This window comes from Anastrepha obliqua, chromosome 1 (assembly GCF_027943255.1).
Source record: "Anastrepha obliqua isolate idAnaObli1 chromosome 1, idAnaObli1_1.0, whole genome shotgun sequence".
Classification (NCBI taxonomy): Eukaryota; Metazoa; Arthropoda; class Insecta; order Diptera; family Tephritidae; genus Anastrepha; species Anastrepha obliqua.
In genome coordinates, this window is record NC_072892.1 from 20,930,031 (window position 1) to 20,950,328 (window position 20,298).

General features: G+C 40.2%; 3 protein-coding genes across 5 annotated transcripts; 1 reads left to right on the forward strand and 2 right to left on the reverse strand.

Moving 5' to 3' along the window:
- The first annotated feature begins 765 nt into the window (after positions 1-765).
- Positions 766-3,527, forward strand: LOC129241209 (vacuolar protein sorting-associated protein 45). The gene is made up of 4 exons (XM_054877433.1): positions 766-965; positions 1,042-1,240; positions 1,291-2,372; positions 2,430-3,527. Exons 1-4 carry the CDS (start codon positions 873-875, stop codon positions 2,781-2,783), a joined length of 1,728 nt encoding a protein of 575 aa, XP_054733408.1. The 5' UTR covers positions 766-872; the 3' UTR covers positions 2,784-3,527.
- On the reverse strand, positions 3,315-8,583 carry LOC129241195 (mucin-5AC). 2 transcript variants are annotated; one of them, XM_054877420.1, is made up of 6 exons: positions 8,205-8,583; positions 7,989-8,141; positions 7,493-7,695; positions 7,227-7,426; positions 4,556-7,160; positions 3,315-4,522 (listed from the first exon to the last, which is right to left on the reverse strand). In XM_054877420.1, exons 1-6 carry the CDS (start codon positions 8,333-8,335, stop codon positions 3,588-3,590), a joined length of 4,227 nt encoding a protein of 1,408 aa, XP_054733395.1. In that variant the 5' UTR covers positions 8,336-8,583; the 3' UTR covers positions 3,315-3,587. The 2 variants fall into 2 exon arrangements, with proteins under 2 accessions (XP_054733395.1, XP_054733387.1); XM_054877412.1 differs by having other exon boundaries at positions 3,315-7,160.
- Positions 8,584-10,038: 1,455 nt separating this feature from the next.
- LOC129235662 (3-ketodihydrosphingosine reductase) lies at positions 10,039-11,833 on the reverse strand. 2 transcript variants are annotated; one of them, XM_054869624.1, is made up of 4 exons: positions 11,649-11,833; positions 11,291-11,512; positions 10,650-11,218; positions 10,039-10,584 (listed from the first exon to the last, which is right to left on the reverse strand). In XM_054869624.1, the coding sequence occupies exons 2-4, from the start codon at positions 11,505-11,507 to the stop codon at positions 10,387-10,389; spliced, it is 984 nt and encodes a 327-aa protein (XP_054725599.1). In that variant the 5' UTR covers positions 11,508-11,512; positions 11,649-11,833; the 3' UTR covers positions 10,039-10,386. The 2 variants fall into 2 exon arrangements, with proteins under 2 accessions (XP_054725599.1, XP_054725598.1); XM_054869623.1 differs by having other exon boundaries at positions 11,615-11,833.
- Between the last annotated feature and the right edge of the window lie 8,465 nt (positions 11,834-20,298).

The window sequence follows — 20,298 nt, forward strand, 5'->3', positions numbered from 1 at the left end:
ATTGTCTTTAAAATGTGCGTTTTTTTTTTAAATAAATGTGTCATGCTTATGTTCAATTTAATTTATGAGGTTTTTTTGTTAAGCGAGACTCTTTTGTTAAGGGAACGACTTTTTTGCTATATTTGAAATTATGTAACTAGATAAGGTACTCTTTTTGTAAAAATGTCGTTATGGTTTCTTCGATATTTTCTGGTATTTTGTTGCTTATTTTTACTATGAATCCACCTTATGATGCCTTATGTCCCAGCAAGGATTGAGGACCGGAAGAAACGATTACACTCCTATGGTTTTTATTCGCATTAATTAAATTCAAACGCTTTTTAAAATGTGTAAAAAGGTTTTCAATCTGAAGAAGAGTTGAGAGAGGGGCATTTAATATTTTTGCATAACCTTAAATGGAGCCAAAAATTAAATTTGCACTTTCAAATTATCAAATTTTATAAGAGTAAAAAAATTTTCATTAGCACTAAAATCTTCTCAGAGTGACCTTTTTTAACCTTTTTTTTGTTTAATAATATAGTTTGTTTTTTAACTTAAAGTTTTGGTAGCTTTAAATTAAAAAAAAGAAACAAACACGAAACTTCAAAATTTTCGCATTTTCGGTATAAAAAAGCAGTAAATTTATTGCGAAGAGCAAATGGTTGGCAATACTGCACAACTCAGCAAACGTGACGTCACGTACGCTCTGATGGGCGCAATCTTGTTTCTATCATCATGCTCGTACGTGTAGGGTCCGCCTAAGATCGTGAATATTTTCTGAGAACATATGTTTATTCTTATTTATTTCATAGATAACATTTATTTGATAGGGCTACAAATTCCAGCCAACGAAAGCATTAAAAGTTTTAAATTTGTGTCTAAAATCAATCGAAATGAATTTAATAACAGCCATAAAGTTGTATGTAGAGAAAATGTGTAATGAATCAGGGCCAGGCATGAAGACCATACTGCTGGACAAAGATACGGTACGCACATAACACGCATATCGTTTAAATATTTGAGCAGCAAATTTATTTTAATTAATTCTAATATCACCTGTAGACAAGCATAATATCAATGGCTTTCAGCCAATCGGACATGCTACAACGTGAGGTGTACTTGTTTGAGCGACTCGATTCGGGGCGTTCCAATGAACGCATGAAGAACCTAAAATGCATCGTATTCATTAGACCTACAAAACAAAATGTGCTGCTACTAGCCGATGAACTTCGCAGCCCCAAGTACGGATCTTATTTTATTTGTAAGTAATGATATATATTTCACTGCATATTCATTAATTCTTTTTTGTAGATTTCAGTAACATAATTCCACGTACCGATATTAAATACCTGGCTGAATGCGATGAAAGTGAGTCAGTACGCGAGGTGAAAGAAGTGTACGCTGACTATCTTTGCGTTAATCCGAATTTGTTTTCGCTCAATATAAATTGCAGCATTAATCGACTCAATTGGTTACCTGAGGCACTCGGTCGCACTGTACAGGGCGTATTGGCTGTACTATTATCGCTGAAGCTTAATCCGGTCATACGTTATCGTGCCGGTTCGGCAATGGCGCAAACATTGGCAAAACAAATATATGAGCAAATTTGCAAAGAATCGAGCCTTTTTGATTTTTCACGCACACACGAGAATGGTGCTGCGCCACCGTTACTGCTTATATTAGATCGTCGTGACGATCCTGTCTCGCCATTGTTGCATCAATGGACTTACCAAGCAATGGTTCATGAACTGCTGGGCATACATAACAATCGCGTCGATCTATCCAACATAAACGGCATACCGAAGGATTATAAGGAATTGGTGTTGTCTGGTGATCAGGACGAGTTCTACGGTAAAAATATGTATGCAAATTTCGGTGAAATCGGTTCGACAATAAAAAATCTAATGGAGGAGTTTCAGCGTAAAGCCAAGGATCAAAGGAAGGTGGAAAGTATAGCTGATATGAAGAATTTCATTGAAACCTATCCACAGTTCAAAAAAATGTCCGGCACAGTACAAAAACATCTTTGCATAATGGGTGAATTATCGGCACTCACGTCGAAACGAAATCTTTTCGAGGTATCCGAGCTGGAACAGGAAGTAGCCTGTAAAGCCGAACACTCGGCACAGCTACAACGCATACGAAAAATTATAGCCGATGAACGCATTTCAGTGGATGATGCCATCAAATTGGTGGCACTCTATGCGCTACGATATGAACGTCACGCAAATTGTGATACTTCCAGTCTGTTGCAAATCATTAAAACGCGTGGCGGCCGCACAGCAATTGTGCCCAGTTTAATTGAATATGCGGGTACGCATATGCGGCAGGGAGAGATTTTCAATTTAGTACGCATTTCCGATGCAGTTAAGCTGACGCGTAATTTAATTAAGGTTAAAAAAATAATACGAAAAAGTGTGAATCGATTTTAATAATTTTCTCTTCTGTAGGGCTTAAAAGGCGTGGAGAATGTTTTCACACAGCACTCGCCGCTGATCAAAGAAACATTAGAGGAGGTTTTTAAGGGTCGTGAACTAGATCCAATGTATCCGGCGATTAACTCTGAACTTGTGCCATTCCGTCGCCCACCGCAAGAGGTGGTCGTGTTTATGGTTGGTGGCGCTACGTATGAAGAGGCACTAGCGGTGCATCAGCTTAATAATGTGGGCTACAAAGTAATACTGGGCGGCACTACTATTCACAATTCTGAAAGTTTCATTAATGAAGTGTTGAACGCCACTGAGGGCATACAATTCAAACATACCAAAACAATGTTAAAATACATTTCCAGTGACAATTATTAGATTATGCAGTAATGATCACAAGTGGACGTATTGCATTATGTTTGCCTATATATTCTTGTATATACAGATATTTTTAACATAGAAATCTTCGCATATACCATATTAGGATTTACGACAAAACAACCTGTTATGCACTAATTTGCTGATTTCCAGTGCTATACTTAATGGATTTTAATCATTCATAGCTGCACCTCAGGAATTCATTTTAATCGAAATTTAAAATTTCCTTGCGAAAGATTCATTGTTCCAATAGCAAAACCTGCTAAACTGAGAAGATGGGTTGTTTTGTCGAAAAACTACAAATACCCACATATATATTTATTATATTCTTCGTATTTACATATAAATTTTGTTAATTAAGTATATATGTATTTTATTTATTATACCACCATCGGTATATTGCAGTGCCGCTGCAGTACTTTAAGAAATAATACACAACACCACGTATTTAATTCATAAAAAACATTGCTCACCCACTTCAAATATTCTCCTAGTTTACTATTTGTAGATCATTCCATAATAAAACACTGCTTTAGGTTGCATACATATATATAATCGCCTTTATTGAGTTTATTTGAGGTTTGCAATTGTTTCCATTTTGTCTAAACTAACTTCCTGTAACAAAAATAAGTGTATCTTTTTATTTTTAACTTATGTACCGTAGTCGAGTAACAACAAATGTAAATTTGTCAAAGAAAAATGTATTGTTCCGATATTTAAATAAATTAATGAAATAATAAAATATTTATTTTTACCTATTCTTTTGTCATTTACATACGAAATCGAAGTTGTCCTTGCAATTGTTTAAGTTTTCTGCAGACGACGGGTCGCACGACGTATCGGACGTTCAGCAGCACCACTGCTAATGCCACCAGGTGCTGCAAATATATTTGCAACAGCAGAAGGTGCAGCGCCTGCCGCTGGCGTAGCAGCAGTTGAAGTGCCAGCTGAAAAACTAAATGCAGGAGCAGGAGTTTGTTGTGAGTTACCAACGCCTTGTGCAGCTCCTCCAAATATACTACTTGCGTTCGCACCAAGTGCAGCAGGAATATTACCGCTACTGCCGAACGTGAATGTTTTGTTAGTTGTTGCATCACTATTAGTGCTACCGAAACTAAATGGAGCGGCGCTGGTGGACGCAGCTGAACCGGAGTTAGCAGTACCTCCGAATGCAAACTGTGTGGCATTGGATGCCAATGTTGGGGGTGAAACTACAGCCTTATTCGCCGCTGTAGTGGCGGAGAATGAGAAACCACCGGCTGCCGGTTTACTTGTTGCAGCGGCAAAGGGATTAGGTGCAGCGTTGTTGCTTATGGCCGTGCTGGCGCCAAAACTAAATGATTTATTAGTTTGATTGCTACTGGCGGCTGCAAGTGCACTGAAGGTGTTGTTACCGCTGGTGGTGCTTCCCGCGTTTGTCGTGGCACCACCGAATATAGATTTGCTGGCATCAGTAATGTTTGTGCTGGTACCACCAAAGTTAAATGCAGGTTTGGCCATGCCTGTATTGGATGCGGGCGCTGTCTGATTGGGTAGCGCCGCAGTTGCTGAGCCGAATATATTGCTCGACGGTGTGTTGCTACTGGTGGCTGCACCAGTAGTGGCTGTTCCAAAACTAAAACCGCCTGCGGGAGCGGCGGTGGTAGGTCCTGCAGAAGGCGCTGATGCAGATTTTTGGGCATTGTTGGCAGCGAAGGAGAAAGGCGTTGTAGATGATATACTAGTTACTCCGAATGTAGGTGTTGAAGATGTCACACTAGCACCGAATGCAGGTGTTGAAGATGTCACACTAGCACCGAATGCCGGAGTTGCTCCTTGACCCGCAACTGCACCAAATGTAAAAGTGCCCGGTTGAGTCGTGGTGGGAGCCGCTGCTTGCAAGCTGTTGGTACCTGCACTATTGTTACCAAACAACTTGCTGTCGCTTGCTGCAGGAGCGCTACCAAATGCGAACAGATTTCCGCTTGAAGAGTTTGTCTTAGTTGCACCACCAAGTGGGTTAACACCACTCTCCCCAACACCACCGAAACTGAAGACTGGCTTATTGGTATTTGCGTTTGTTGTGTTCACAGTTGTTGGAGTATTTTGTGTGCCGGCGCTAAAAGAGAAAGGTGTTGCGATTGTAGCTGTTGCAGTGCTAGTTGCTGTGGTTGATTTTTGGCCACCAAAAGAGAAAAGATTGGTTGCAGCTCCAGCAAGGGTTCCTGAATTGGTTGTAGCTGTGGCAACACTACCAAATGAAAACGTAGAGTTTGTGGCGGCCGCAGTAGTCGTTTGAGTTGTCATAGAGGCCGCTCCAAAAGCAATCGGCTTTGTAGCCGATGACGTCGGCGCTGTAAATGCATTATTCGTCGCTCCTCCGCCAAACAAACTTAAAGTTTGAGGAGCAGCTGTTGTCACCTGGCCTGCCGTCGGAGGAGCCGAGGCTGAAGTGGCAGTTGTTGTTTTTGCGGCTGCACCGAAAGTGAAAGTGTTGGAAGCAACAGTAGTTGTGACTGCAGGCGTTGCACTGCCACCAAAATTGAAAGTTGGTTTCACAATCCCTGCGGGTGTGCTAGTGGGAGCAGTGCCGAAAGTGAATATTTGTTTGGGTGCTTCTGTGCTTCCTTGCGACGAAGTTGATGCTACAGTTGCGGCAAAGCTGGCAAATGCAGTTGGAGCAGTTACTGTGGGTGCCCCTGTTGAAAGCTCTGGATTCTTTGTTGCTCCAAATTTAAATCCATCAATGCTGTCTAGTTTTGTAATTGTAGCTGTTGTCATCACTACACTAGTTGACGTCGGTGCAGTAGTTGTTAATGTTGCATTAGTCGCAGTATCGCTAGATGTAGTGCTTTTTATTGGGGCGCCGAATGAAAATCCCTGAAGCTGAGGTACAGCTCCAATACCAGTTGCTATTGTGCCCGCAACTGATTTGGTGCCTTCGGTAGTTGCTGTAGAAGTGGCGTTGAAATTAAAAGTAGGCGCTGCTATGTTTGTATTAGCAAAGTTGAGTGTAGCCTTTTGAGGTGTTAATTTTATGCCAACCAAAGGCGAAGTAGACTTTGCGGTAGCACCTGACGTTGATGGTGACACATTTGTTGTGGCTGCGCTGCTTTGTGTGTTCGCCGAGGGTGTTAATTTGAAACCTCCAAGGGTAGAAGATGCCATTGTTGGGCTGGTAGCAAGAGATGAAGTAGAGCTACTTGCTGTAGCTGAACTAGTCGGTGAGTTTATTGTCTTCACAGTGGTATTGGGCACAAGTTTTGTAGAAACTGTTGCATCTGGTGGTGTAATTACTGATTTATTTGGGGCTTTCATTGTAAAATTAGTAACTGTAGATGTTGTGCTTGTGGTTGCAGTTGAACTGGATGTAGTAGATACTTTACTAGCCGTGTTCTCCTTAGAACCAATAGGTTTGATTTGTTTTGTAGCGTCATCTGGCATCTTATTCAATAGTTTGTCGACTTCATCGTCACCTTCCTCGCCCTGATAAATTTCCCCGCGCAAACCACTCAGCATCATTGCTAATTTCGATTTTTGTGTTCGTTCAATTAATGGATTCTTTTTATTTATTATCGCAGAACTCTTTTTCGGTTTCACGAATTGTATATCAGCGCATTCACCCTCATCTAAATTAGTGCTGTTTTCTACAACTGCTTCATCAGTACGGTTCATTTGATTGGAGTTACCAGATTCATTGTAGTTACGATTGAAAAGAGTTATTTTCGGTTTACTGTAAATTTTGCTAGACACCAGAGGGGGTTCTGACACGGTGCGTTTGAGCACATCTGTTGTTTCCGCAGATATTTCAGACGTTTTTTCTGTATATTTCGAAGGTACCATCATGGTGTCGCTTTGAGATAACGGTATCGTTGATACCGGCACAATTGGCGTACAGCTCAAACTTTTTGCTACCTGCTGGAAACGTAAGTCGCATTGTTGGCGTTGTATCTTTGATTTTTGTGTTTCATACTCTTCAACCCTGGATGGTGATGAGTTCTGGATCGATGAGCGCTGCTGTTCATAAAATTTGCGCTTGTTTGCATGTATGAGGCTTGAGCTAAGTGAACTAGTAATATCATTATTATAGCTACAAAGTCGCTTTTTTGCAGTTTGCTCTGGCGAACGTTGCGTTTGCTTTGGCGAATTTGTGTTCTTAACTGTAGTCCCACTTGTTACACTGTTCTGAGTATAGTGTAGTGGGTACTCTTGTGGGGCTACTATATGCTCCCGTTGTCTTTTATAACTCTGCACGGCAGTAGTCATTGTTGAAGTGACCAAACCGCTATGCATACCCATTTTCATCAGGTCCCCCGTAGGTGCTGGCTGTTCGTAAGGTGAATCGTTACAATCTTGGTTGCAGTATTTCTTATTCGTATCATGGATACCATCTGCATCCTGAACATAATAGATATTGAAAACGTTGCTAATTACATCTAAGAATTTATTTCATTGTACACTTACATCACTGTTTATGCGTTTGCGTGAGATCTCCTTAAGAACGTCGAGTACACTTCGAGTTGGAGCCAATTCATTCTCCGTTGGAGGCGGATGCAAAATAGGTCGATTTTCACATGAGATCTCTTCATCACTCTTCTGTACACTAATCACAGAATTTGAACGCAATAAGCTTGAAAGAGTGTTACCATAGAAAACAGATTTCTCTGAAAATTAAAAAGGATTCAATTAAAAGTATGTAGTTAGCGTTCCAAATGCATTCTTAAACTTACTTGGTGGTGCAATTCGTGTTATCGATACATTTTGCTGTGTTGCTCTATAGGGTAACTCAGTTTTTTGCAATTGCGCTATAGAAGATTGACCAGATTTGCTGTACAGATTACCTGCTGACATACTGCGATTTAAACGTGCGCCATTTTCATGATATTGTACGATACGGGACACCAACCCACGGCTCTGAACATCAGCATATACTCTAAGAAATTTGTATCAAAACAATTTTGATGTCAGAAGAGGCCATGCCAGGGTTATTTATAATATTAATGGCTAAAGCGACATTAAAAATAAGAAAATTTGGCAAATAATGGCACTTAAATATTTTTACAAATTTTAACATTTTTTGAATATTTATTATTTTTGTATAAAAATATAGCAAAAAAAAAAAAATAACAAAAACCATATATACTTTTATACAAAAACAGTGAGCATTCAAAAACTTATAATAATCAAAATGTTTATGTGCTATCATTTTGTCGCAGGTTAGATTACCTAGGATCAATTTTACTGAGGTTCATTCTGGCACGCTGCGTCGCTGTTGATCTACTTTTATGCATCGCACTATTGTTGTTCAAACAAGTTATTGAATTGCTACGATTTTTTGGACTTATGGGGCTACCTCCCCAGCGGAATTGAACAGCACCACTATGAATAATTAAAAATGTAATCATTAAAATAAATATGTTGGCAATGACTCTGATTCCTTACTTGCTTCTTTCACCAATGGCGCCAGTCGTTGCGGTGCCATTCAAATTAACACATGTCGATTCTGCGATAGGATTAGACAAATGCGTCATATTCAAAGTAAAACGTCTATCCATTGTTACATGATTGTCCATGACGCCACTAGCAAACTAGTTTTCTATGCTCCGAGTTCAATACGATGCGCAGCTGTGACCGCAATACGGGACCAGTAAACCCACCAACCACGGTTCAATTGGAAAGTCTTAGTATACCACAAATCACACAATATATAATTTTAAACAGAAATTTGTCAGTTCTGCAAAGATTTCACTAAATTTCAACCTTTTTTGTCTTATTTTCACAATAATTCGAAACTCCGCACGCAACGTGACAGACACTGACAAGACATATACTATATGTGCGATATTGCCAACGGTAGGATTTGAAATACAATAAAGTTGCCACTTGCTTTAATAAAAAGGGACGCCAGTTCGTAGAAATTTTTTTTGTTTATGGGATACGATCATGATTCAATAATAATTGAATCATGGGATGCGATACCACTTTATGCCGTTTAAGATCAGCGCTCAGTTTTTCAGTATATTTTTGGTAATCCATTTGAAAAAAAAACATTTTTTTATTCAATCAATTAATGAAGAGTGTGGTATTTATTTTACAACTCGGGTTCCCGTAAAGTTGGTGTTTTGTATCACTAATTTCTCATTGTATCAATTACTGAAATTGTAGTATTAGTATCACTTGAACACTAATTACATTTCTTTATATTTTCAGCAACATATTTATTTTTAAATATCGTTTATTATTTCACTATTTTAATAACTAAAATGTAAAAATTAATGGACGACGAAAATAAACTTTGACAAATAATGGCTGGTACTGCCACTTTATTGAAATAATATGTTAATTGCATTTTGTTTATTAATAAGTGTCTAGTGATTTAGTAAAACAGTTATTTTCACACAAATCTTTTCCTTTATTTCAGTATTATCAGAAAAAATGTACAAACAATAATAATTCAATATCTATAATTATAAGGAACTCGAAAAACGGAACTGAAATGCAAAAAAAAGTATTATTTGCTTATGTAATTGCTTAACTGATTAGTATTTTGTTGAGTATTCATTCTCTTTTAAAACTGCTACACCCTTACGAAGTAATCTTTCTATTAACTTTTGGCATCTTATCAAAGGAATAGATTTCCACTTTTCCTGTACTCCTTGCTTAGTTCATTAGCATTTTTAAATTTTTTTGCTCAACGTTAATCTTAAAATCGTTCCACAGATTTTCTATGGGGTCAAGTTTGGAACTTTGTGCTGGCCAATCCAGAACTGCAGTTTTTTTTTTTAGAAATCCAATTTTTCACTACTTTTGCTGTATGCCTGTGATCGTTTTCATGCATGAATAATCAGTTTAATGCCATGAACTCGAAGTAATATGGCTCCATCGTATTTTTGAAAATATCAAGATAGGCAAGCTTATCCATATTGCCATTTATTTTCACTATTGGTCAACTTCATTCCAAGAAAATGATCCCCAAACTTTCAAGTTATCCCCACCATGCTTTACGCTCCTTTTTGTGTACTGGGAATTTAACTCTTGGTTATATTCATGATGCACACAAATCTTCCCATCAGGAACAATCATATTAATTTTAGTTTCGTTCGTAAAAGGTATTCTTTTTTAGAATTTTACGCCTTTGCTTCTCCGAAAACCTAGGCCTAAATTAAAGGGTATAAAATACTTGGGTCGTTTTTTAACTTATTTTTAATTAATTTTGAAATAGTGTAACTTAACGGCATTGAGCCCTTAGTTTTAGTTTAGTAAAAAAACTGTTCCGTAAATCTGAGTTATCCAAAATTAAAACTTTATTAAACAATTTCCTCTTCCACCAACATCGACATACTTATAATATTTTATAAGATATAAAAAAGTTTTTTTTTTTACTTTGTAGATGGATTAATCTTTGGCTAATTTTTGATATTTTTATTGTTCTGAAAATTACATTAGTGGAGCACATAAAATTTTTGCGAATTTATGTTTGCTTCAAAATTTCTTAAAAAGGCACCCTAATTGAATACAAGTAATTAAGTGGGTAATTAAGCGTAATTTTAAGTATATAAAATTAATAAATGCGTTTATGAAATAAATAAAAAAAATGTTATGTATCGGTGATATATTCACCACATCACTCCTTCTTTTCCTTTGCACAATTCTTTATGATCCGTTCAAAGTGCAAATGCAAAAAGCAGCCAATTATGCGTAGTGGGCCCAGCAATAATGCATGCAGAATATTTTGAAAGAAACCGCCCCAGCGGAAAAGGCCACCTCCTAGGAGTGTAAGGAACCAACTTTCCACCCCTAATATTGATATAAAGTTACCGCGCTGAAAGAGGTATGTTAAGTTTAAGGAATTACACAGAAAATAAACTCAATATTCTTACAACTTACCAAAGCATCGTGAAGTATACGTTTCGCAACCTGCTGTGGTTCTGCTAAGCCCCCGCCACCGGATATAATTTTTGTTTCCTTTGGCTTTGTTTTCTCTTCGTTTTCGAAACCAGGCGTATCTGTATCCGCTGGCAATGCCAATGTGACTAATATCCCCAGGTGACGTGTTTCCATGGCGATCGTTTCGGCCATGCCACGTACAGCATATTTTGAAGCCGTATATGGTCCATAACCATAAATCCCAAAGAGAGCCGCTAATGATGAGGTAAACACAATTATACCTTCTCTAGCTGCCTTCATTTTGGGCAGTACGTAGCGGGTGCAATTGTAACTTCCCCAATAATTGATATCCATTAGTTTGCGCGCATCTGCCTCAGACACATCTTCATAGACGCCGCAAATCGCCATACCAGCACAATTAACTAGCATATAGATATCTCCTAAAGTCTTTTCTACTTCATTAAGCGCACATGCGACTTCGTCATAGTTAGTACTGATATCAAGGCAACGGTACTGAAATTTTTGATCGGGCACTTGGCGTATAACATCCATGAGCGCTACAGCACCACCTAGTAAGATAAGATAAGAGTTTTTGTAGTACTTTAGCAGCTACACACATTTATAATGTCAATCAAACTTACTAAGTAATTTTTCATTACGTGCAATTACCGTTACATTAGCTCCCTTCATTGCACATTCCACAGCCAGACAAAGTCCAATGCCGCGCGACCCACCAGTAACAACCACATGACGGCCTACCAGCCGTTTTGCTCGCTTATTCATCACGAACACGTATACACCAGCATGAGCCAAAATTACAATTGATATCCACAACCATATTTCTAACGTTAACTCCATAATTACTGAAATGCAATTTACATATTTCATATTAATTTTATACATGAAGATAATACAATATGCAATATAGTTATGTGATCCAAGGAAAGGAAGTGAAAATGCTGTACTTAGAAAGTTGTTGCTTCCGATTCTTGCACCTACTTTGCTTTCGATCGTTGTTACTTAATTAATAATAAAGCGAGGGTATTTATTTCAAATTGGTAATAGAAACACGATTCTCCCTCTTTTAAAAGGGAAAATGTTAGAAATAATTAACTGACAAAAGAGTGAAGTTGTTGGAAAGCAGTAGGAAGTTGTCGTTCTTGTTTTCACTAGAAATGCTTAAGGTTGCCACAGCTAAGTTTTATTGACCACAACTTTATGACCATAAAATTATTAAAATCAATTAAAAAAGCAAATGGTTACCATACTATGCTAATAACGTTCAGTACGGCCAAATTAAAAGCTTATTGTAATCGATTCCATCTTCACTTTTATTATCGCATAATTTTTGTTTAAAGGAAAAACAAGATATTACTGATGTAAAATATATTAAAATATTAAAAAAAAGAGATTGTCTGTAAAGTCGGTTTACTGACGATAGTTTAACGTGATAACGTCATAAGAAAATACTGATTGAATGGTTGCATTTTTCAAAAGAAAATTTTAATTTTATTTGTTTGATAGATATTTTGTATGGATATAAAGAATGAGTTAACATTAACATAACATAACATAACAAAACATAACATAACATAACATAACATAACATAACACAACATAACATAACATAACATAACATAACATAACATAACATAACATAACATAACATAACATAACATAACATAACATAACATAACATAACATAACATAGCATAACATAACATAACATAACATAACATAACATGCTGTTCAAGCAAGGTAACGACGCATGAGTAAGATAACGACGCATTTTTTGGTGCGTGCAGCCGGCTACATAGAATTATAAGATGTTATCACGTCAAAAAATAATAATAACATTAAAACAACAGGTATTTTTAACAAACTTGGTTTTATTTTAAATTCTTCAAGTAAATCAAATTAATAATAATCAATAAGAAGGCATATGCAAATACAAATACGTGAATTTATATATGTACATATGCGCATATACATACATATATACTAAAGTGGTGCACAAATGACTTGCTTATTACAAAGCAACAAGTCACACATTGCATGTGACACTGTTTGTGAAGACAAAAAGCAATGTAGGCACACAACTTGAACAGCAACGAAGAAAAACTGTCTTCAACAAGCAATACTACTTCGGCTCTATCGACAGTGCACGAATTGCACGACGCTGCTTATATGCTTGCATGGCAATGGTAGAAAAACATTCTCATACAAGCTTTGCCGAAAGACATCAAGTACAATGTGTGAATTGGTGTCATATGTATGTATGTACGTAGTGTATATTAGCAGGCAAAGTGTAAGTTACATTCAAATATTAATCAGAATTTAATTTTTATTCTACAAAACCATCATACCAAACATTAACTGCCTATTTGATTTTAAAATATCAGGAATTCATGTAAGTAAATAATCCACATTTGACACAATTCACTTGTTTGAATTGAATTGTTTTTCATTGCCTTTCAGTGTCATTGCTTTTCTTGCTATCTTGCCGAAATATGTGTGTTGTGATAATGCTGAGAGAGAAACAAGTCATACAAAAGCATGATTTGGTTTTCTCTCTAGCTGCTATTGCCTGTTACTGTTAGTTGAGAACAAAACACTGCATTGTTGTGTGAATTTAGCAAATGACTTGAAAGCACATATATGTCGACTTGTGCACCACTTTAATATATACGCTCACTTAAGTAGGAGAGAGCAAGATGTCGAACGTTGCCGTTCGTTTGCTTTGTTTGCTTTGTTCGTTCCGCGCTTTCGCTTGCAGTTCATTCAAGGTAACGGCAATGAGCAAGGTAACGACAAATGAGCAAGGTAACACTAATGAGCAAGGTAACGACACATTTTTTCGTGCATGCAGCCGGCTAAATCGAATTATAAGACGTTATCACGTCAAAAACTACCAAAAAATCAAATTCTAAAAAATAAGGTTGGGCAAAAATACAATGGTTTAAAAAGATAAGGTTATGATGAATTTTCTGAATGTTCGTGAATGAAAAAAGAAACAAAAGAACAGCTGATTACTGTGACGAAATGAGTTTAAATTGTTCTAATTACACCAGATGCACTCTACCAACATCAGAGAGTAAGTTGCATGTGAGAAGAAATAATTTTCACCGTTAAATCACCCCACCGAAGGGGTTTTATCACAACTTCCTCCGGCAATGATGAGAGTCTTCAAGGAATTATTATTGCAGAAACGCGTATCAGCGAAGCAATTAATTTTAATTGAGATGAGACTTGTGTTTTAGAAGTTTTATTGATCGATTTATTAATTTTAATTGAACCTGCAAATGTGTCTTATGAGTGACCGCTTTTACAGAGATGCATTTACTTAAATAATTGGTGCGTACATTTCTGTTAGATTTTTGGCCGACCTCCTCCTCCTATTTGTGGTGTGCGCTTGATGTTGTTCCACAATTAGAGGGACCTACAGTTTTATGCCTACTTCGAACGGCAATGGGTTTTTTATTAGGCGATTTATCATAGCGAAAATACACTCGGAGGCGTTCGGAGAGACGACCGCTATTAGAAGAACTTTTTCTATCATTTGGTGTGTCATATTAAACATAAGATATTAATCCAAAGCACTTAATTGAGTATTTTTAAATTTAAATTTAAATTTCAATTTATTTGATTTGTTTCGTACATAGTAAGACACAGTCTTGTGGTAGTATATCTTCTTATAATTCTAGAATACGAGGATGGTATACATAGAAATGCTACTTAGATTTAAAACTTTTTTAACTATTAAACTTATAGACTAAAACTTAGAGTAGTAAGTGAGAAGAAGAGAAAGATGGTGGGAATGGGAGAAGGAAAGGGGGATTAAAGGTTAGAAGTAGTTAGAAACTGCAGTTTTAAAACACCTTGCTTGTTTTATAAGCTTTATAGTTGTAGTTGTAGTTGGTATAGAATTCCATAGTTTTATGGCACTAACAAAGAACATGCGTTCTGATGCCAAGTAAGTGTAGGTTAGGTTAGGTTAGGTTGAAGCGGTTGTCTTATGGGACACACTCAGGCTCACAGCCCATTGTGATGCCGCGTGGGGGAACTTTCCCTATTTCTCCTAAAACCATTGTGCGCTTTTCAAAAATTTTAGAAGATCTCCTATTTCTGTGGAACAGAGATCTTCCAATTCGTTAAAAAATTGTTTGCCTAGAATAGCAAATCTCCGTCTGGATAGAGCAGGACAATGGCACAGAAGGTGCAAGATTGTCTCCTCCTCTTCCTCATCGAGACAACTTCTACAGAAGTCGTGTGCTTGCACACCCATCCTTTGGGCGTGCCTACCTATTAGGCAATGTCCCGTTATGACTGAAATCAGTGTGCTAAGATTGTGTTTATTTTGGCTTAGCAAAGATTCTGTGCGTTTAGCACTAAGAGTCGGCCACAGTTGATGGGCGATTTTGCAGGTGGCTTCATTGCGCCATCTTTCGTTTGCTTTCCTTACGATTCCTTCGAGGATAAGTAGCTTACATGTTTGTAAGGGAATGCCTATGTCGTTGTCTATGCACTCATCGGTCAACTTGGTGCCGAGTCTCGCTAGTTCATCGGCTCTACAGTTACCCTCAATGTCGCGATGGCCGGGAACCCATATTATCCTTAGGCGAAATGACTCAGCCATCTCGTTAAGAGATGTGCGGCATTTCATGGCTACCTTGGAGGTTGTCGACTGTTTTGTGAGGGATTTTATCGCCGCCTGGCTGTCAGTGAAAATGTAGATGTCCTTTCCAGATATCGCATCACACTGTACCAGTGTCGCGGCTTTCGTTATTGCCATCAGTTCGGCCTGAAAGACACTACAGTAGTCGGGGAGCCGAAAACTGAAGGAGATCCCCAGATGCTCGGAGTATACACCTCCGCCCACCCTTCCCTCGAGCTTTGAGCCATCTGTGTATACATGGATAGACTCGCCCTGTCTTACATCGTCCCGTTCCCACTCTTCCCTTGAGGGTAGGAGGGTAGTGAACGATGTAATGGCAAGTGTGGGCGGGAGTGCATAGTCCACCAATCCGGGAATCTCCGAAGTGCCAGCCAGGATTTTGCCGTGACCGTAGCTCTTATTTGACCACTTGCTTAGAGTGTTCAGCCTTATTGCCGTGCTGCGCGCGATATATTTTGCCTGCAAATCTACTGGCAGGAAGTTTAATGTCGCATATAATGCTTTCGATGGTGTGGTTGACATCGCGCCAGTTATGAGAACCGATGCTAGTCTTTGAACCTTGTCAAGTTTTTTGATGTTCACCCCCTTCTCAAGGGCATTCCACCATATTACAATGCCGTAGTAGAGAATAGGCCTAACCACTGCTGTGTACAGCCAGTGTACCATTCTGGGTTCCAATCCCCATCTCTTCCCAATTAGCCTTCCGCAGGAGTACAACGCCATCATGGATTTGCGTACTCTATCTGCGACTGTGAGCCCCCAATTTAGCTTTCTATCCAGTATAAGTCCTAGATATTTCGCCTTTTCTGTTACTCTAAGTGGTTTCCCTCCTAGGAGTATTTGTTTTAGAGCAGGTGTTTTATGTTTCCTGCTAAATAGTATCAGATCCGTTTTCTCCGGATTTACTTCAAGTCCTCGACTTTTACACCAGAGTGATAGTCTATTGAGGGATCTTTGTTGAAGATCACATAAAGTTGGAAGGTGCTTCCCCGAGATTGCTATAACAATATCGTCGGCATATGAGATTATTTTCCCTCCCATTTTTTCAAGTTCTTGAAGAAGATTATTGACAGTTAAGTTCCACAGAAGTGGAGATATTACTCCACCTTGGGGTGTACCCCTGATCGGGAATTTCTTGACGGATGTGTCACCCAATTTTGCGATTATTGTTCGCCCAGTTAGCATTCGTTCTATAAACGAGACTAGTGCCTTGTTTACACCCATTTCCGTTAGCGAGGTTGTAATAGCCTCCGGGTAAATGTTATTGAAGGCACCCTCGATGTCCAGAAAGGCAGCGAGGGTGTATTCCTTATAGTGGAGTGATTTCTCAATCGTGTCGACCAGCGCGTGGAGCGCTGTTTCCACTGATTTGCCTTTGCTGTATGCATGTTGGGACGGTGATAGCTTATTGCCAATTTCTCCTTTGATATGCATATCTAGTAAACGCTCTAGGGTTTTTAACAGAAAGGATGATAGGCTAATCGGCCTGAAGTCCTTCGGTTTCGTGTGTGTGGTTTTCCCTCCCTTGGGAATGAATACCACCTTTACTTCCGCCCATTTTTTGGGGATATAATTGAGTTGTGTCGCCGCCTTGAAGATTAAGGCGAGTATAGGTGCGATCATATCTCTTGTATGTTGCAGATCAGCGGGGATGATTCCGTCTGGACCTGGCGATTTGTAAGGTCTGAAGCTGCCAATGGCAAAGTTTATGTTATCCTCCGTTATGAAATCTGTTGGGGGATTCCCGTTGTGAACTGTGGTTTGAGTTCTACTGTTTTTGTTGCAGAGACAACCCGGAAAGTGTGTCTGCATTAGTAATTCTAGTGTTTCTGCACTGCTAGCTGTCCAATTGCCGTTCTCTTTTATGAGGTAGCTAGGGTTGCTTGGGCTCGTTGATAGGACTTTCCGGAGCCTGCTAGTCTCCGAAACACTTTCTATCTTTTGACAGAAATCTCTCCAAGACGCTGTTTTTGCTGCCCTTATGGCATACTTAAATCTGCGTTGACATTCTTTGTATCTATCCCACGAGTTAGTTCTCTTCGCTTCGTTATACATAGTTCTACACTCCCTTCTAAGGACCGCTATGTCAGTGGACCACCAAGGGGGTTTCGGTTTGCCTCTTCTTGTTCTCTGAGGACATGCTGCGTTCGCAGCTTGTTGAAATGCTGAGGTTATCTCGTCAACCGCTGTGTCGAGCTGTAGCTCGGAGTCAATTTGGTATGTCGCGCCCGGGAGTTTGCTGGCCAGTGTGGTTTCAAACACGCCCCAGTTTGTGCGTCTGCGGTTTATGACCGGCTTGCACTTCTTAGTTGGTAATGTAATATTGTACATTAGGTACCTATGATCTGAGAAGGAATTGTCTTTAGACACTCTCCATTCTTGTAAGATTTGCGCCCCTTGTTCATTGACACAAGTGATGTCTAGAACTTCCCTTCTTGTAGTAGTTAAAAAGGTAGGGGTATTGCCTATATTGCTAATATAGAGATTGTTGCACATAATGAATTCAAAAATGTACTCACCGCGTGCATTTGTGTCTGAACTACCCCAGACATGATGATGTGCGTTTGCATCTGCTCCCAGTATGAATGGGGTACCGCATCTTGATGCTTGCTCAGTTGCACTTCTTATGAGCGGTGATGGAGGTGGTTGCTCCGCGTCATGTGCCATGTATGAGGAGGCAAGCCATATCGTCCTTCCGCAGGACTCCACCGATATGATGACGTTATCCGCATCGCTAAATTGTATTAGTAAATAAACATTAATACATTTCTTTGCTAGTATACACGACCTGGGTTTACCTTTGTCAGTGACATAGATCAATTTGTATTCTTTATTGCTCAAACCGCAAACCTGATCTTTTATGACCCATGGTTCTTGGATGAGCACTATATCCTCTTCTCTTTCTGCGAGACGGAGGATGAGTGCGGCCGAGGCCGCCTTACTGTGGTGAAGATTGATTTGTACAACCTTCATCGCTTGTATGCGTTATTGAAGGGCAGCCAACCACGGTTTGGTCGGCGTTCTCTTCATCAGATGTGGGGGGGAGAGACTCCTCATCCTCCATAGCGGAGAGGTCGGAGTACTCCCCCATATCCTCTAAGGTAACCCTTTCGAAGAGTTCACCAACCATGCCGGAGTTGGATGCCACCTCGTCGTTGTCTGTGACAACTTCGTTCGCCTCTGCAGATGTGGTCGTATCTTCTGTGGAGGTGTTCTTATTAGCTACATCCTGTCTGTAAACATGGAGAGTTAGTGATTGGAAGCCATAGTTTATCTTCCAATTCCTTTTGGCGAGTGGGTCTAGTGATTCCTCGTTTAGGATTATCACTGCTAATCTTCTTTTGCCGTCCACTTCGCCAATCTTTGCTACCTTCCAGTCGCTGGTAGGTAGCTCAGGGTTGCCTAGTTTGATGTGTTCCAGTACTTCCTCTGTGTCAGTATGGAAGTCTGGTATCCAGGCTCTCGATCTTGGCCGGTTGGGAATGTCTTCTCGAGGAACGACATCAAGTCGAGCCCCCGGCCAAGGTACCTCTATGCGATTAATCGCCAGGGTGTAAAGGTCCACGGATCGCTGATCAGCGCACCTTATCAGTTTGACGCGGGATTGAAACCATCCCGCATCGGAGCAGCTGGGTGGAGGTCCTGGATTCTCTTTCAGGATGTCCCTGTACACCTTCCAAAGACTCCTGTTTACCAGGTCCCAGTTTTCCTGAGAGATCGCACCATCATGGGAACTGCGATCAATCACCGCTCGTATGTAGCTTTCTTTCGCTATATCCGCGAAGGACTTCTTTGCCGTAACATTTATTGTCTGAGTGGCGAGCATCTTAGTTCTTTTGGCTACAGCCGATGCCCCTTCACTCGATCGTTTGCGTTTGCCTTGCGCAGAGTCTATTTTGGCCTTCTCCCGGTGTTCGGTGATGAAAGCTTCAGCCCACGCCTTGGAGTCTGACTGTTCCTCAGTCAGGTCCTCTAGTTTGATGTCCTTCAGTCTCTCCAGGATTCTGAAGGCGGATCGCCTGGTACGATAGTACCTTTCTGAGGCACTTATTTGCTTCCGGGGGTGGGTACTACCCGGGGCAGTGATGGTGTCAGAAGGGCCGGCACCAGGAGCCATTGGCTGAGCCATGTGGTCCGGTGCTGCCGACGTTGCTGTGGGTGTTGCTCCTCCCGAAGCTCCCGTGTCACCTGGAGTGACAGGGACAGCAAGATCCGCTTGTCTTTTGACAGGGCAGATTTTGCTTCCCGAGGGTTGTGTTGCGAGGGGGGGCCTACTGCTGGCACCAGACGTAGATGGAGTGTTGTCCTCAACTTGTCTTATGACAGGGTTGGGGTTGTTGGTATGGAGGCCAGCAGGAGTCCTCGCTGCCGTGGAGGCAGTCCCTGAAGGGACGGAGCGGGAACTAGACCCTGGCTTAGCCAAAGGTTTCGCTCCGCTTGTGTAGCTGGTCTTCTTTGTGGGAAGACCTGACCTTCCCGAGGGGTTAGGTTTTTGTTTGGTTGTGCCTTGGTTTTCCGAGGCTAGGTGTTTTTTATTCATTTTTTCATATTCATAATCGTCCGCGCTGCTCGACGTGGCAAGCGTGGCGGACTAAGTTTTTTAGGGGGGGAAAGGGGAAACGTCGACCATGGCAGTCCCCTCTACCATGGCAAGGTCATTTTACCTCCTGAGGTGACCCAGTTTCAGGAGGGCGCCGTTAGAATACAGCCGGATACCCCTGGCTGCAAACCATCCATTGGGCACGGTGACGCGTAACACCCTGGATTAGGGGGGGACAGGGGAAGGAAATGATAGGATACCAGGCTAAGGAGTGACAGTGGGATCGTCGGTACGGTAATCTCCGCATGGTGATTGAAGGGCCACCACCACCGTTTTAGCGGATGGGTGGCTAGCCAATACCCATAGGGAGCTTCCCTCTTAGTTCGTGGTGGTTTACCCTCCATGAATATGGGAGTTAAACCAACACTTAAGCC

What these genes read in the sequence shown, in the direction of transcription:
- LOC129241209 (XM_054877433.1), top strand. Translation starts at nt 873, where the DNA reads ATGAATTTAATAACAGCCATAAAGTTGTATGTAGAGAAAATGTGTAAT. An exon ending in TACTGCTGGACAAAGATACG is followed by an intron (nt 966 to 1,041) that starts GTACGCACATAA and finishes TATCACCTGTAG; the next exon opens with ACAAGCATAATATCAATGGC. An exon ending in TGACGCGTAATTTAATTAAG is followed by an intron (nt 2,373 to 2,429) that starts GTTAAAAAAATA and finishes TCTCTTCTGTAG; the next exon opens with GGCTTAAAAGGCGTGGAGAA.
- LOC129241195 (XM_054877412.1), bottom strand. Translation starts at nt 8,335, where the DNA reads ATGGACAATCATGTAACAATGGATAGACGTTTTACTTTGAATATGACG. An exon ending in GCCATTGGTGAAAGAAGCAA is followed by an intron (nt 8,142 to 8,204) that starts GTAAGGAATCAG and finishes AATTATTCATAG; the next exon opens with TGGTGCTGTTCAATTCCGCT. An exon ending in AACACGAATTGCACCACCAA is followed by an intron (nt 7,427 to 7,492) that starts GTAAGTTTAAGA and finishes TTTAATTTTCAG; the next exon opens with AGAAATCTGTTTTCTATGGT.
- LOC129235662 (XM_054869624.1), bottom strand. Translation starts at nt 11,507, where the DNA reads ATGGAGTTAACGTTAGAAATATGGTTGTGGATATCAATTGTAATTTTG. An exon ending in ACGTAATGAAAAATTACTTA is followed by an intron (nt 11,219 to 11,290) that starts GTAAGTTTGATT and finishes TTATCTTACTAG; the next exon opens with GTGGTGCTGTAGCGCTCATG. An exon ending in GTATACTTCACGATGCTTTG is followed by an intron (nt 10,585 to 10,649) that starts GTAAGTTGTAAG and finishes TACCTCTTTCAG; the next exon opens with CGCGGTAACTTTATATCAAT.